Raw genomic sequence first — 17,023 nt, 5'->3', positions numbered from 1 at the left:
CTGGGTGGAATGTGGCGGGAGGCACCCGGGTCGGCTCCTGGCCACACTGGACCACGCTCCTGCTCAGGAAAAAGCACTGCGTCCATGCCAGGACCTCTGACGGCCACAGCACCCTGGAGCAGAGGGGCCAGCAGCTGCCAGCCGTGCGCCATGAGGACAGGCACCGGGTGGTGCCAGATGGGCGCCTCTGCGCCCCAGGGTGACAGCAGGGGGGCAAACAGGCGTGAACCTTCAGCAACCAAGACCTAGTAAAAGAGCAAGCAGAGCTCGCTGTCAGCACCGCGTGACCCCGGGAGGCATGGACATCCTTGCCGGGGAGGCACGCTCTCTGCCTCTGCCGAGGGTCTCCCGGCAGGCCGAGGCCGAGGCCGGGAGAGGAGACACTCATGGCACTCGGTCACACGGTGACTTTCTATCTAGAAGAGGCCTGTGCTTCAGTGTTGACATTTACAGAGACTCAATGCCAAGTGTTAACGAAACCTAAAGACAAAGACCAGAAAAGCGAGCCGCTGCCTAAGGGAACCTGCGGGGCGGCCAGCGGGGCTGAGGGACACCGTCTGCGGGGCGGGTACCTCGTGTGGGGCTCCTTTGAACACGCTTGCAGACTGGTAGATGGTCTCGGTCCAGAGCTTTAGGTCTTCATTCTCCAGCTCCTCCGCTGTTCTGTACAGAGATTTGGGGACCAGTCCGCCCTCCGGCACCTCACACTAAAAGTGTAAACACAGCCGTGAACGCTGTGCCAACAGGCACCCTCCACACAGCGCCAGCCAGCGCTGCGGCCCAGGCACTCCAACTCGCCAAGTGGCTTAGAAACGCAAACCACTGGCAAGGGCCTAAAATATTCTGTACCACTTAGCAAAATACTTTTTAAAAAGCTACTTAACCACATGGGGTTCAGTTTGAATAAATGAGAACAAGTTGAAGCAGGCTTATCATTGAATTCACGCTAATACAATGCATTAGACTCAATGACCAAAGCTGGCTTATGTAAGAACTAAAATAATTTTTACTCATTGTAAAGAAAAACATCATGTTAAGAAAAGAGTTTTAGAGCTGGGCATGGTGGCGCACGCTTGTCATCCTAGTACTCGGGGGGCTGAGACAGAAGGATCATGGCTGCTTAGTGAGGCCCTCTGCAACTTAGTGAGACCCTGTTTCAAAATAAAGAATAAAAAATTGGGCTGGAGGTGTAGCTTGGAGGTAGAGAATGCCCCTGGGTTCAATCCTCAGTATCACAAAAAAAAATAAAGAATTTTATTTCCAATAGTTATTAAGATTTTTTTTGTGTGTGTGTGGTACTGGGGGTGGAACCCAGAGGCTTTCTACCACCAAGCTATACTCCCAGACCTATTTTATATTTTATTTGGACACAGGGTCTCACTAAGTTGCTGAGAGCCTCACTAAGTAGCTGAGGCTGGCTTCAAACCCATGTGATCCTCCTGTCTCAGCCTCCCAAGCACGGGGATTACAAGCGTGCGCCACCACACCTGGCTAAGCATTATTTTTATATAAAATCATAATCAGGGCTGGGAATTTAACTTGGTGGTATAACATTTGCCTAGTATGTACAAAGCCCTGGGTTCCATCTCCACCACTAAAAATAATAATAATACAAAAGGAAATCACAATCAACTGTTATGAGTAAATACGGCCTCCTGTACAGCTGGGTCAAGTGATTAGCGTGTGACCTCAGCCAGACAGAGGACCGGAACACTTTTTTTTTTTTTTTTTGCAATAATGAGGGTGGAACCCAGGGGCATTCTATCTCGGAGCTACGCCCCCAGCCCTAGCTTTTATTCTTTATTTTGAAACAGGGTCTCACTGAGTTGCAGAGGCCTAAGTAGCTGAGGCTGGCAGCGAACCTGGGATCCTCCTGTCTCAGTGTAATCCCAAATGCTGGGACTACAAGCAGGCTCCACCACACACAATCCATGGACCACATTTTTTGAAAATGCTTGAAGTAGGCTAAGTTGAATTAGAACTTATAAATATAGATTTTCTGACCTTGATACAGTGACTTAATGCTGAAGTTCATAAACCCAAGTGCTCTGTGTTGGGAGGCAATACACAGGAAATACTTTGGCCTTCAGCTCCGGCAGAGCATGAACGGACCACTGTCTCAGCAATCGCGCCATGTGAGGAACCGGCCGAGGAGCCCTGGAGGCCCTCGAGCCACGAGCCACGGGGCAGCCCTGCGGCTCCTCGCAGCCCCCAGCCCCCAGCCCGGGCAGCTGCTCAGGAGGCTGGCGGTCTCAGGGGGCGGCCAGTGGAAAGCGCTCGCCTGCTGAGACATCAGTGTGTCGGCGCGAGGGCAGAGGCAGCCGGACCCGGTGAGGAGCCGGTCTGCCTCCGCTGCGGCTCAGCTCCAGCCACACTCACCGCGCAGATCACTAGCTTGTGGACTCGGCAGTTTACAGGTCTGTCTCTACTGGCCGGCGCCACGGCCTAACGCCACGGGCACTTGGTCAGTCCGGGTCCTGTAATTTACTTGCTCTGTGCACGGTACTGAGGTCATGCCTGCAATTCTTCCAAGTGGAGCTGGTGAATGGAGAGCACGACTCCCGGGTGTTCTAATTCCTCTAAGCACTGGGGCAGACCCCTGGAAGCTCACTTAGTTCATCAGCTACATGAGTCTAACCCAGAGTGTGCGCACCGCAAGAGGCTCGAGAACCTCGGTTTGAGGGTGACCAGAGAGCTCGCCCACAGGAGCCTGCTGCCTTGCCGGCTCTGGCCGCCCCCGAGCCCCGGGGACAGCTCCACGGGCTCGAGTTTCCTAGCGCGCACACACACTGGCTGTGTGTGGGCTGCAAGGCCTCGAGGTTTAAGCCCTGGGTCCTGCATCACAGTACACGGTCCAGACATGAAGGCCCTCGGTTGATTATCCAGCATCTCGTTTTCTTAAAATCCCGAACTTACATAAAAGAGAACCAGTTCCTTTAATTTTTCCAGCTTAAAAACGTTATCCTGGTGGAGCACCCCTGTAATTCCTAGCACTTGGGAGGCTGAGACAGGAGGATCACAGATCCCTGGCCAGCCTCAGCAACTCAGCAAGGCTCTCGGCAACTCAGGAGACATCGCTTCAAAACAAATAGGGCTGGGCATGCAGCGCAGAGGTAGAATGCTCCTGGGTTCTATTCTCAGTGCCACAAAAATAATAATAAAACGTTCTCTTGGTTTATTTACTGTCGAGGAAGAGATCTTGAGAGCTTGGGAGCTGATTATTTTCCATTTGGTTTTGGTTTGTGGCGCTGGGGACGGAGCCCGGGCCTCGAGCCTCGGGCTAGGCAAGCGCTCTACCAGTGAGCCGTACTGCCAGCCCTGATTCAATGTTTTAATAGTATTTTTAAAAAATGCCCAGCTCCTCTAAAACAGGTAAAAGAAATAATTCACAACAATGCAGTGTGAATATAGTAAGCAGCACTGAACATTAAATTCTCAAAGAATTTTCATCAGTATTTCACAGCTCAAGCTTTGGTCAAAGATGACAACTAAAAAAACCAACAAAACCCAAACTTAAAGTTCTGAGCCTCCTCCGTGCCCGTCAGCGCCTCCCTCCCGCCTGGCAAGTCCTGGCTGATGCGTACCACGCACTCCCCGCTCAGGAAATCTGGGATGATCTCCTTGTCGAGGTAGTCCAGCAGGCCCCCGGGCCCCTGGTAGTCATTTCCTGCGTAGATGAGGAACTTCCTTCTGGTGTTGTCATCGATGAACGGACTGACCTGCAAGGAATCAGAAAGGACCGGACGGTGAAACCACTGGCCTTGCTATCTCACTTCCAAGGATTTAAGTTACGATGCTACTAAGGTCAGGGGCTGGAGCCAGGAGGGTGGCACACGCCCGTGATCCCAGCATTGGAGGCTGAGATGGGAGAAGCACAGGCTGGAGGGCAGCTGAGCAAAAGGGGGCTGGAGACGCAGTCTGGAGGCAGGATCCCCGTGTTCAATCCCCAACGCCACGCGGAAGACTGCGGGCTGGGGCGGTGGTGGAGTGCCCACTCCACCTTCAAGCTAGACCCCAGACCTTTGCATTTTTTATTTTGCCCTGGAATCTGGGATCCCCCTATCTCAGCTTCCTGTGCCTGGCTAGCAATCAGTTTGATATACTTTTTCTGTAAAGTCTATTTGCACAGCATTAGGATACTCAAAAGAGTTTTGCTTTTTTCCCCTCTCCTGAAAAAAAATCTGACAAATTCTGCACTTTTCTTTTGTTTTTCCCCGACTAGGAACGTGAGGTCAGAGGCCTGAGCGTGCACGGCCCGCGTTCTGCTTGGCCATGTCAACCCACCAGTGTCCAGAGCACAGGGAAGACCCTGGGGGCGCGGAGGATGAGGAGGCGGCCCAGCGTCTCGGGGTAGTTGGCCTCCACCACCTCGATGATGCGCAGCAGGGCCTTGACGCCGGGTCTCCACAGGTGGCGCATGTTCAGCCCCTCCAGGTCCACCAGGCAGGTCCACGAGCTGCGGAACGGCGCGGAGGCGTCACTCCACAGACGGCGCACTCGGCCGACTGCGTCCTAACTTAAGTTTTCCCTTCTTTGTTATAAAACAGTCATTGATAGCCACTTCCAAATATGCACTAGTTTTAAAACTGCAGTGCTATGAGGGCTACACCTATCTACTTGTAACAGGGTGTCGTGCGGCAGCTGCAGTCTCTGAGCAGAGGAACAGCCCGTCAGACCCCGGCCACCTGCAGGTGCACCCGACCCGCAGAGCCGCTTCCCCGCTGCTGCGGGCACTCGGCTGGACCCTTACACACTTGTGCTCGAGGGCACTGATACTCTGCCACCGTATTCACTGAGGCAAGCGCTTCCTGAGGAGCTGAGGATACAGCAGGAAGACTCCTCAAACTCCCTGCCTAGCTGAGCGTGGTGCCACACACTCGTAATCCCAGCATTCGGGAGGTGGAGACCAGAGGATCACAGTCCATGGACAGCCTCAGCTCTTCAGCGAGGCCCTTTACGACTCAGTGAGACCCTGTTTCAAAAATAAAAGGACTAAAAAATAGGGCTGGGGGTGTGTGGCTTGGAGGTACAATGCCCCTGTGTTCCGTCCTCAGTACTGCAAAAAAAAAAAAAAAAAAAAAAAAAAAAAAAATCCCTGCCGGGTGGAGCTCAGAAAGCAGTGAGCCGTCCGCCCTGCCCACAGACCTCTGCAGGGCCACCTCCGCCCTGCCCACAGACCTCTGTGGGGCCACCGCACAGCGCCACAGCTGCGCGCCCTCATCAGCAGCACGGCCAGGCACTCATGGAGCTTGGAGGGGACAGCAGAGTGAACAAGCACCCCATCCTGGGCCCCACGGCGAGGCAGACCAACCAGGCAGGCACGCCACCCGACCGAGGCAGCCGCGGCCGAGGGGGACAGGGACACGCAAGCCAGCAACCGCCCTCTCAGCTCACCCTATCACACGCTTGTCTGTTTTCTACCTTTCAGAACGCCTTAGAAAAAATGGCCAACTAGCAGACTCTGGCTCCCAATACCAACTAGACACACTTACCTGGTACCCAAAATAAGGAGGAGGAAGGCCACCCACCTACCTGATGGGCCGGCCGAAGACCTTGGTATTCTCTTCGCATCGTCTCAGGCCCTCCTCGTTGATGGAGAGGACCTAGGCACGAAGGGCCGCGAGGGGGACAGTGAGCCAGGACAGGGGCAGCCGGCCGGCAGGAGGGCAGGGACACGCGAGGGCGGCCGGCGCGGGCCCGTGGGGACACCTAAGCGCATGCCACCGACATGGCTCTTCTCTCTCGCACGGGAAGGAGCGCCAGGGCCGAGGCAAAGCGCCGGCCGTGCCTCGTGCCGTCAGCAGGCCGGGCCCTGGGAGCCGGCAGAATGGGGCGGCGGGGCCTGTGGAGCCCACGGCCCCCGCTGCCGGCCCGGGCAGAGCTGTCAAAGCGGCCAAGCGCTCCCCCGGGAAGGAGGCCCTCCATCTCTAGGTGTGTGAGCATATAAATGTGTGTGCATATCCATAAACACACACACTGGGGCGGGCCCAGATCCTCGAGAAGACACAGCCAAGTGCCAGCATGGGCATTTTAGGTGACAGGACATATGGGTGCCTTTTGAAAGCTTCCGTTGTTTGTTTTTAAGCTGAAGGAGTCGATCCTTCTCTGGAGAGGGGAGGTCAGCAGGTGTTGCCACCGTCCGGGCCGAGAGGCCAGCAGCTGGCAGGGGCGGTGTCAGGGGAAAGACCCGGGCAGGGCTACTGCGGGGGTCTTGGGAGAGCCCTGGCGAGAGGACCTCAAGCCAGCCCAGTGCACTGGTTCTACTGAGGACTCTGCTGTGAAAAGCATTTTTTTTTTTTTTTTTTTGGTGGCATCAGGGACATTCTACCTCTAAGCTATATGCTCAGCCCGATTTTTAAAAATTCTTTATTTTGAAACAGGGTCTGAGTTGCAAAGGGCCTAAGTAGCTGAGGCTGCCCATAAACCGCAATTCTCCTGTCTCGGCCTCCTGAACGCTGGGATGGCAAGCGCACCCACCACGCCCGGCTCAGCATCTACACCTCCTGCATCCTCTTGGGAAAGTGGTGTACATGAGACGCCAGGCTCTCCTCGCTATGGGAAGGCAAGCCGGCGTAACCCCCTCCCGCTGGCAGGGCGGCGGGCCACTTACGTATCGCAGCAGGGCTTCCTCCCCGAGGGCTCGCACCAGGCCTTTGGTGTCCATCTGCCCCAGCCTGAGCACGTAGAGAGGCCGCCCGTCTGCGGGGAGGGAGAAGAGCTGCGGTCAGCCCCTCCCTGCCAACGCCGGTCACACCTCTAAGACCCTTTGCAGCAGCCCTGGGCGGCTCAGCGGGAAGGCAGCGAAGACCCTTCACAAGCAAAGGTGCTCCCTGCGCTCTGGGCTGGCCTCCACCTGAGCCCGCTGCAGCCACAGCAGCTCATCCACCTCCTCCAAATCTAGGGGCCTCCACTCTGAGCTCCACCCCAGCCTTTTGTCTCTCATTCTGAAGCAGGGCCTAGGTTACCACGTGCTAGCCTTAATGGCATCCTCCAGCCTCAGTCTCCCAAGTCCTGGGATTATAGGTGCGCGTCACTGCGCCCAGCTCAAAAACTTTTTTGTGAGGGGGGGTGGTGCTGGTAGATTGAACTCAGGAACACTCTGCCACTGAATTCCATCCCAGCCCCCTAAGGTTTTTGTTTTTGTTTTGAGAAGGGATCTTGCTAAGATACCTAAGCTGGTCTTAAACATCGATCCTCCTGCTTTTGCCTCCTGATTAGCTCAGAGCTCACTGTGCCACCCTGTCGGCTCCCCTCCAACAGTTAAGACACATTGTCAGTGCCTGACTACCAAACTTCTTAAGGATCAGGTCACAAGGCAGAATATTGTTTTCTTCTTTTTTTTTTTTTGGTGGTATTGGGGGTGGAACCCAGAGGCTTTCTACCTCCAAGCTATACTCCCAGACCTTTTTTTTAATATTTTATTTGGAAACAGGGTCTAAGTTGCTGAAAGCCTCACTAAGTAGCGAGGCTGGCTTCGAACCCGCGCGATCCTCCTGTCTCAGCCTCCCAAGCGCGGGGATTACAAGCATGTGCCACCACGCCCGGCTTCAGAATATTGTTTTCAATAAAAATCAATAAAACTAGCCAGATGTGCTGGTGCCCACCTATAATCCCAGTACTTAAGAGGCTGAGACAGAGGAATTAATGCAGGTTCAAAACCGGCCTCAGCAACACAGCGAGGCCCTCAGTAGCTTGGAGGTAGAATGCCCCTGGGTTCAATCCCCAGTACCAGAAGGGAAAAAAAATCAGTAAAACTAAAATTAATCTGGAGAAATACAACCAATTAAGCTGAGAGAGAGAGGAGAGAGGAGAGAGGAGAGAGGAGAGAGGAGAGAGGAGAGAGAGAGAGAGAGAGAGAGAGAGAGAAGGAAAGAAAGAAAGAAAGAAAGGCAAAATAAGAGCCAGGAGCCCAGCGCTGAGGGGTTGCGCTCGGAGGCAGCAGAGGCGGCCCTCTGTGTCTGTAGTTCTGCGCAGGTCCCTGCAGGGCCTGGCAGGTGCACAAGGCCAGCGAGAGGGTTGAAGCTTATCACAGAGGCCGGCTCCCTCTTGGGCACCACGCCACTGTCCTTGATCCACGCCCTGCCTGGGGCCCAGAGTGGAAATGAAGCCCCCACTTTCTGATGTTTTACAGCTCTCCTAAGGGTCTGCAGCACTGACGTTCCTTTATGAGCACAGCGCTGCTCAACACAGGCTCGAGTGGGTCACAGCAGACCCCACTGAACTGGAGGGAGAGGCGGAGGTGGCATTGCTGCCCCAGAAGTAGCAGGCCCTGGAGCCCTCAGGGAGAGAAGGGCCAGGGCCCACCTAGGCCCTAGACAGGAGAGATGGGCCAGGGCCCACTCGGCTCAGGCAGGAGCAAAGGACCAGGGCCCACCCAGCCCAGGCAGGAGCGAAGGGCCAGGGCCCACCAAGCCCAGGCAGGAGCGAAGGGCAGGGCCCACCCAGCCCAGGCAGGAGCGAAGGGCAGGGCCCACCCAGCCCAGGCAGGAGAGAAGGGCCAGGGCCCACCAAGCCCAGGCAGAAGAGAAGGGCAGGGCCCACCCAGCCCAGGCAGGAGCGAAGGGCCAGGGCCCACCCAGCCCAGGCAGGAGAGAAGGGCCAGGGCCCACCCAGCCCAAGCAGGAGCGAAGGGCCAGGGCCCACCCAGCCCAGGCAGGAGCAAAAGGCCAGGGCCCACCAAGCCCAGGCAGAAGAGAAGGGCCAGGGCCCACCCAGCCCAGGCAAGAGAGAAGGGCCAGGGCCCACACGGCCCAGGCAGGAGAGAAGGGCCAGGGCCCTCCCGGCCCAGGCAGGAGAGAAGAGCCAGAGCCCGTCCAGCCCTGTGAAGGAAAAGGGCCAGGGCCCATCAGGCCCAAGCAGGAAGAGAAGGGCAGGGCCCACCCGGCCCAGGCAGGAGGTCCCAGGCACCATGACACATCAGGACCAGGTAAGGACGGGCGCAGCGGCAGGCCCCGCACCTCTGTCGTGGTGATGCCAGCCTCCCGCGTAGTAGTCCTGCAGGACCTGGGGCGGGGTCCAGGTGTCCAGGATGTAGTCCACCTGGTGCTGCTTCCGCCACGTTAAGGACTGACACATGATCTCTCTGGCCTTGTCAATGTTAAAGTCCCGGGCGCGTAGGAAGCGGAGAATGTGCTCATCCTTCGGGATCTGGAAGAGGGAGCTGTGCTAAGCAGCTGAGAGAGGCACAAGGGGCGCGAGCTAAGGCCGGGAGCAATTCAGCAAGGCCACCCCAAACGGGCATTCAGAGTGGGCAGGGACGCGGGCGTGGTGCTGCAGGCCTGCAATCCCAGTACCTGGGAACATGAGACAGAGGATCGCACTGAACTGGAGGGAGAGGCGGAGGTGGCATTGCTGCCCCAGAAGTAGCAGGCCCTGGAGCCCTCAGGGAGAGAAGGGCCAGGGCCCACCTAGGCCCTAGACAGGAGAGATGGGCCAGGGCCCACTCGGCCCAGGCAGGAGCAAAGGACCAGGACAGTCTCAGCAAAGTAGTGAGACTCTCATCAACCTAGTGAGACCCTGTTTCCAAATATAAGAATAAAATAGGGCTGGGGGTTGTAGCTCAGAGGTAGAATGGCCCTGGGTTCAATCTTCAGTGCTACACACACACACACACACACACACACACACACACACATTGAAAGGGAAGGGGGTGTAGCTCAATGGTAGAGCATTTAATTCCCAATACTGCATCAAACACAACAGCAAAAGATTGCCAAGGAAAACACCAAGTTGCTAAGAGAGTAAGGCTAGACCCCACCTCTTATTGACAGCGAGCAGCTAAGTTTCAGTTGCTGCTGCTGGGGCGGGAAATGGACTCCGCGGCAGGGTTTGCCTAGCATGTGTGAGGCCCTGGGTTTGACTCTGGCGCTTCAAAATTTAGGCAAAACCCAGCTGCTCCTAGGAGAATTCTCCCTGATACTTTAGAAAGTCAGTACCAGAGCCGATCACAGTGAGCGGAGACGGGATGGCAGGCTGAAGAGTGGCCTCCGCAAACCGTGAGGCCCTGTTCAAAAGAGAAACAAAGCCGGGCGCGGTGGGTGCGCCTGTCATCCCAGCACTCAGGAGGATCGCATTTGCGGCCAGCCTCAGCTACTCAGTGAGGCCCTCTGCAACTCTGTGCGACCCTGTTTCAAAATAAAGAATAAAAAATAGGGCAGGGGTGTAGATCAGAGGTAGAATGCCCCTGGGTTCTATCCCGAGTACTGCAAAAATATATGAATAAATAATAAATATTATTATTAATAAATAAATAAATACAATTTTTAAGGGACTGGGAGGGTAGCTCAGAGGTAGAACACACAGGAAGTCAGTATGAATAACGTCCTTACTGTTTCATTTCAGTTTTGGTTTAAGCATCAACTCTACACACTGATCGACGCACGCGTTATGATCTATGTGCTTTTCTGCACGTGTTACACACGACCCACGCTGGTTTGGGTACTGTGGTGGTGCTGCCCACATCAGGGATCTTCTCTAGACCCACCAGCGTCCATCCACAGGTCGGACCAAGCTCCGAGTCCCCTTTGGCCAGGAGTCTTCCCCCGTGGGCACTGGCTCGCTGCCACGGGCGGGCAGCAGGGGCACCAGGAGGCAGGCAGTGTGCGGGGCAAAGGCCTGCCCCCCCCCCCCCCCCCCGCTCCGGGACGTGCGCCGAGCCCGGCGGTGCTGAGCGGCTGAGACGTGGGTGCTGGTACCTAATGGCCTCGCTGCAAATCCGGCCCCACCTCTCACCAGCCGCGACCGACCGTGAGAGCACAAGCTGCAGCGCTTCCCGCGTCGCCTCGCGTTGAGCACCAAGGCGCTCGACTGCCGGCCGCCAGGAGAGCGCAGTCAGCCCAGCGGCGCGCACACGCGGTCGGCACACACACGTGGCAGCCGTGTTCCTGTGGCTGTTCTCAGGTATGTGGTGTCCAGCAACCAGGACAGACAGAGCCGGAGACCAGCCGGCGCCACGCGCCCCAGCTGCCCTGCACTAGAGAGCGTCCAAAACTAGAGAGGCAGGCGACACATACGGAAGCCACATCTGTAACCACATCTATAACGCGGCCGCAGCCTCACACAAACCTCAGAATCAAAGCACAAACATCTCTAATCCCTGACAAACCTCTGAACTCCTTCCAAACCTTCTCAAAATGAAAATGTATGAACACTTGGAAGACCCCGTCTCTGTAAAGCTTAGAAAGTGCAGCTCTTTATCCACAGGAGGACATGGTAACCTGCCGCAAGGGGCTTAGATGCCAACAGGCCACACAGACTCCACGGCCCGCAGACCGGGAGGGGCACCCAGCCCGGCGCCTGGCATACACGCACGAGAACACAACTCGGGGCCCCGCTACGGCACCGGCTGAACTGACCTTGCCTTTGTGGGTTTCCTGGAGCCACTGGCGGAGTCTGATGAGGCAGCTCTCCTGGAGCGGAGTTAAGTCACCCAGGTATCTCTTGATGTAGTCTGCGTCGAGTTTATCTGGAACATAAGTTACACAGCATTCTTCACGAGCGCGCTGGCCGCCGAGGCCGCAGTCCTCAGCGCCGGGAGTCAGTGCGCGCTCCTGGAGTTTCGGGGACTCCCCGTGGACAGCAGACACCCCTGCGGCGGCCGCCCCGGAACTTCAGTGTCCACATCTTTAAGATCACATCACTGATAGACCACAGATAAGCCCTGCGACTCAAATGCCTTCCCTGATTACCATCGGACATCTCATCTGCAAAGTCTCAGTGCTACTGAGACTGGCTGGGCAAACAGAACACTATGTAAAACAAGCAGGCGCGTCTAAATCTGCCTGAGCAGAGCTACTGTGTTGGAGAACACAGACGTCTCCACGACGGAGTGACACAACTGGAGGGGCGCGAGCCAATGAGCACAACAGAAGGAACCCCGTGGCAAAGACAGGGCCCGTTCTCGCCACGGGGGGCTCTGTGGGCTTCGTTTTGTGGCGTTTCTTTGGTCAGGGACATTCTACCTCTGAGCTATACCCCCAGCCGTATTTTAGTTGTATTTTGAAGCAGGGTCTTTGCTGAGAGTCGCACTACTTGCTGAGGCTGTCCTCCAACCTGCCACCCTCTCATCTCAGCCTCCCAAGTACTGGGGTCGCAGGTGCGCGCCCCACGTGGCCCACTGAGGTTTTTGTTTGTTTTGCGGTCCCGGAGACTGAACCCACAGGAAATCTACCTGCAAGCTACACCCCCGCCCTACGCTTTACTCTTTATTTTGAATAGGGTCTCGTGGAGTTGCGGGGGAGGGCCTCACTAAGCAGCCGCAGAGGAAGACGCGGCTCCCCAGCCTCGCCCCAAGAGTGAGGCGGCTTCTGTACTCACCGTCAGGGGTTCCCACCACAGGCTCGGACGCCCCGCCAGGGCTCGCGAGGGCCTCCCCGCTCAGCCCCTCCTTGAGGGCCGTCTCCGGGACGACGACAGCCGCAGCAACCACTTGGTTCTTGCTGGCTGACGAGGTCTCCGCCGAGGGCCCGATGGAAGGCGGGGTCCAGCGGGGCACGAAGGTGATGCCTTCTTCCTCCAGCTGGCGAAGGTAGTATTCGATGATCTCTTTCCCCTGGAAGGAAGCCATCGCAGAGATAAGTGCGCGGCCAGCGCTCTATCTCAGCCCTCACGGAAGCAGCCCGAGGCCAGGAGCGCCCAGAACACACAGCAGCCAAAGCGCTTGTGTTGTTTATTTCTTGGTACTGAGGGTTAAACTTAGAGGCATACTGCCTCTGAGCAACACTCCCAGACCAATCTTATTTCTTACTTGGAAACAGTCTTGCTAGGTTGATTAGTCTCTCACTACTTGCTGAGGCTGTCCTTGAACCTGCGATCCTCCTGTCTCAGCCTCCCAAGTACTGGGATTACAAGTGTGCGCCACCACACCCGGCCTATTCTAACGCACTATCCTAAAATAAAAGCACCTGCAGAGACTCTCCATCCTCCCGCTCTACCACGGTCCAAACCGCGCCTCCCACGGGCCAGGCATGGGTCTGCGTGCTCTGGGCTGGTCGCTGCCGCCTCAGCCCAACATTGTGGCGCCCACGCCCCACAGCTCCAGCCCGAGACCTGAGGCGGAGACCAAGCGCGTGCTGTGCAGGGAGTGGCTGGAAAGCCTCGCCAGCCCTTCTGCCTGGCACTGGCACCTGGGGCTCCGGCCTCCCTTTCCATTAAACCCCAAGAGACTCACTTTTTTAATGTTGCTGGTGTACTGCTTCATTGCGATTTTTTCCACTGTACTCTCAAAACCAAAGAATGACTTAATATCTAAGCTCGCAGACTGCTCAAAACAGGTCCAGTCTTCATTCTCGGGGTGAACCTGTGGGTAGGAGGAGGCACCTCTGATGATCTGCTCCCTGGCTGGCCGCCCAGGACTCTCCCTCCCTAACAATGGCACCTCCGTGAAAACAGCAGGCGCAGCCAGAGGCTCAAAAGCACACGAGGCCGCTACACACCTCCAGGATGTAGGGAAAGGGCGGGGGTCACTGGGACGCCCCACCATGCACACCTCCAGGACATCAGGAAGGGGGGGTCACCCCGCCCATGCACACCTCCAGGACGTCGGGAAGGGCGGTCACCGGGACGCCCATTCCCACTCACTCATCCCCAGGCATACTCCTGAGCAGCGCTCTCCACTGCCAACCGAAGAAAGACCCTGCTTCCTGCGGGTCAGCCACCAACACGCCACACAGAGAAACTGCAGGCCGGCTGGGGCTGGGGCACGGGGCAGGGGTGCACAGGAGAACGGGGCCTCGCCTGCCACTGCGGGGAGCCTGAGCTCTGAGCCAAGAAGTGACATGGCCCGACACACTCAGAGCGGCTCGCTCGGCCTCCGTGTGAAGGAGCAGACGTGGCGGGGGACACGCTCGTGACCTGGTAAGAAGGTTCTTAAAAGAGGCTGGCAGGCAGCGAGGATGCCCTCGGCTCTACCTGCAGGATATCTGGGTCCTCCAAAATACATCCTAAAGTAGCAAACACGTCCTAAAGAAGCTGCGTGCTTTTTTCTTAATGGCACCGGGGGTTGGATCCAGGCGCACTCTACTCTGAGCTACAATCCCAGTCCTTTCTGTCTTTTGTTTTTGGAACAGGAAGTCACTAGACTGCTTGCTGAGACTATCCTCGGACCTGCGATCCTCCTGTCTCAGCCTCCCGAGTGCTGGGATTACAGGCGTGCGCCACCACGCCCGGCTACTTTTAAAAGCAAAATCAAGGCATCCTTGGCTGCCTTAACCGTCCTAGGATGGCCACCCGTGCTGCAGGAGTCAGGAGGGAGCGGCACCGTCTGGACGCCGGGGCCTCTGGCACAGGGCCGCCCTGCTCCCCCAGGTCCCCGGCCCCGCTCTCCTGGCCGGGCTGAACACTCACGGTGTAGCAACAGTGCTCGTTGATGATGACTCGGTTAGAAAACGTCTCGTTATGGGCCTCGATGTGCAAAGTCCGTTCCCGAGAATTCAGGGAGTTTTTCTGGACAAAATAAACATAATCGACTCCTGCAATCTTTAAAAAAGAAATGAAGAGAAAAGGGGCTTACTAACTTGCAAGAGAGCTGAGACGCGCCTCGTCCTGGAGGCCCGCCCGCCGCCCCCCTCTGACCTTCTTCAGCAGCCGGGGCGCGTCGATGTCCAGCTTGCAGCGCCTCTCGATGACGTGGATGGCACCATCTTCACTCTTGAATTCATTCACAGTGTCGCTGTCCACGAACATCGGGATCAAAGGACACGTAGGGAACCTCCTCTCATAGGCCTGTGGGTAAGAAGCAAAATCGAGGAAGTGAGCGAAGACTGGCCTGCGAGGGCCAGGGCGGAGCCCGAGCGGGAGGAGCGGCCAGGCGCCCGCAGCGTCCAGGAGCCTCCACGGGCGCAGCAGCAGCAGAGAGGCCATTCTGCCCACACCACAGTCTGGTGTGATGGAATTCCTCCCCAAATCTCAGCAAGCTTTTTTTTTTTTTTTGCGGGTCTGGGGATGGAACCCAGGACATTCTACCTTCAACCTACACCCCCAGCCCTATTTTTTATTCTTTATTTTGAAACAGAGTCTCACCAAGTTGCAGAGAGCCTCACTAAGATGCTGAGGCTGTCCAAGAACCCAGATCCTCCTGTCTTAGCCTCCCAAGTACTGGGATTACAGACGTGCGCCACCGTGCCCGGCCCCATCAAGCATTTTAATAGCCACGTGCAATATTATTTTAAAGTTCACATGGAAAAGCAAAGGAACGAGAAGAGCTAAAATGACTCATGGACTGCGAGAACGCACCCTGGTATGAAGGCTTACGGGACAGCCACAGGCCACGGCACTGGGTGGTGCTGGTAGAGGGCAAACACATAGGTCTATGGGACAGAAACCAGAACGGGCTCAGACAAATACGACCAGCCCATCTTTCCTGCTCCTCTTCTTCGGGCGGGAACGGAACCAGAGCCGCACATGCGCAGCCTGCGCTGCCTCCCAGCCTCACCCGGCTGTTTGCATGGGGCTGGGGAGTCCTGCGGATGGAACCCAGGGGCCTCTACCTCTGAGCTACACTCAGAGACAGGGTCTCACTAGGGCTGAGGAGTCTCACTGCTTGCTGAGGCTCGTCTTAAACCTGCAGTCCTCCTGTCTCTGCCTCCCACGTACTGGGATTATCGGCGTGCGCCACCACACCTGGCTCATCCGACTGTTTTTTTTGACAAAGGTGCAAAAGAATTCAGTGGAGGAAAAGATGGTCTTTTTAATAAATGTAAATGGAGCAAGTGCATATCCGTAGGAAAAAAAGAAAGGGCTGGGTGTGTGTGGCTCAGTGGTGGAGTGCTCGCAGAGCACGTGCAAGGCCCTGGGTCCCATCCCTGTACCGCAAAAATAACAAACAGAAAACCCAGAATGGATCATGGACTTAAACATAATAAAAAACAGTAGAAAACCTTCAGGGCTAGGATGAGGCAAAGAATTCTTAGACCTGAAACCAAAATCATAATTCATAAAAGGAAGATAAAACAGAATCAATCAAAATTAAAGACTCTTATCCAGGCATGGCTGTGCATACCTGTAATCCCAGTACTTGGGAGGCTGAGACAGGAACCTTGCTATCTGACAGATGCCCAACAGCTAGACTACAAAGAACACAGTCGCCGTGGGTTAGCCACACAGCAACGTCAACACAGTCAGCACTACTGAGGTTACAAATGGTTAGGATGACTCGCCAGGCCTGAGATTCATAGATGGGTGTTAAGATGGTATTTTTTGTTCTATGTTTTTACCACGATTTTCTAAAATCATCAACAGTGTAAAAAAAAAAAACCTTCCAATTACAAAATGAAAAAAAGACAGGAATAGACATCTCGCCATAGAGCAAGCGCAGATAAGCACGTGAAGAGATTTCTGAGAGCAGCTGAGCACTGGGAAACGCCTGAAGCCCGAGGACGGGACGGCCCCAGGGTGGCAGCGTGAGGCCGCGGAGGCCAAGTGCTGGCGAGGCTGGAGAAACCGAGTCACCCAGACAGTGCTGGGAGGGATGAAGAATGGCACAACCTTTCTGGAAAAGCACTGGGTAGTTTCTCAACATCCAACATGCAGCTGCCACACCGCCACACCGCCACGCGCTCCTGGCGTCTATCCCAGAGAAAGGAGACCGTGCACACGAAACCTGCACAGGGACGCTTACAGGGGCCTCAAGCCAACGCCACCGTGGTGTCCCCAACAAGGGGGCCACTAAGCAGCCTGTGCTCCACAGAACAGGACTCGGGGACGAAAAACAAACTGTCATGCAGGCCACAACTTGGAGGAATCCCAGAGACTGCTGGGAGAAAGCCCAAGCAGACCCAGGCCGTGTGACTGCACTTCCTCAACACTCTGGAAAGAACTGAATGGCGCGGGGCCGCTGGCCGGCAGCCCTGCTGAGGCGGGCAGGCTGGAGGGCGGGCGTGGCCGTGGGAGCCAGCAGGGCCACGCTGCACGCCCTGGCACCCGGGGCCTGCGCGACGTCCCGCGAGGGGTTGGTTGGCCATGGCACGTGGTGAGGGCCTTCCACGTTATTCTTTGTGAATAACGTACAATTCATACATTGTGAATC

At 56.2% G+C, this 17,023-nt stretch overlaps 1 protein-coding gene across 1 annotated transcript in view; it reads right to left on the bottom strand.

Annotated features, from left to right (window-relative positions):
- The window catches only part of SEC14L1 (SEC14 like lipid binding 1), a gene marked incomplete at its 3' end in the record, with an annotated part of 47,068 nt that overhangs the window by 2,572 nt on the left and 27,473 nt on the right, over positions 1–17,023 (bottom strand). Inside the window, exons 4-14 of the mRNA XM_080712621.1 lie at positions 14,572–14,721; positions 14,344–14,475; positions 13,169–13,297; positions 12,316–12,550; positions 11,355–11,464; positions 8,958–9,147; positions 6,611–6,699; positions 5,533–5,603; positions 4,285–4,456; positions 3,585–3,719; positions 573–707 (exon numbers count right to left, since the gene is read on the bottom strand). Coding sequence (XP_080568747.1) covers positions 573–707; positions 3,585–3,719; positions 4,285–4,456; positions 5,533–5,603; positions 6,611–6,699; positions 8,958–9,147; positions 11,355–11,464; positions 12,316–12,550; positions 13,169–13,297; positions 14,344–14,475; positions 14,572–14,721 — 1,548 coding nt within the window. The remainder of the gene's footprint in view (positions 1–572; positions 708–3,584; positions 3,720–4,284; positions 4,457–5,532; positions 5,604–6,610; positions 6,700–8,957; positions 9,148–11,354; positions 11,465–12,315; positions 12,551–13,168; positions 13,298–14,343; positions 14,476–14,571; positions 14,722–17,023) is intronic.

Source organism: Muscardinus avellanarius (assembly GCF_963383645.1).
Source record: "Muscardinus avellanarius genome assembly, chromosome: 16".
Taxonomy (NCBI): Eukaryota; Metazoa; Chordata; class Mammalia; order Rodentia; family Gliridae; genus Muscardinus; species Muscardinus avellanarius.
The sequence above is the reverse complement of the archived record's forward strand: the minus strand, read 5'-3'. Positions and strand labels throughout refer to the sequence as shown.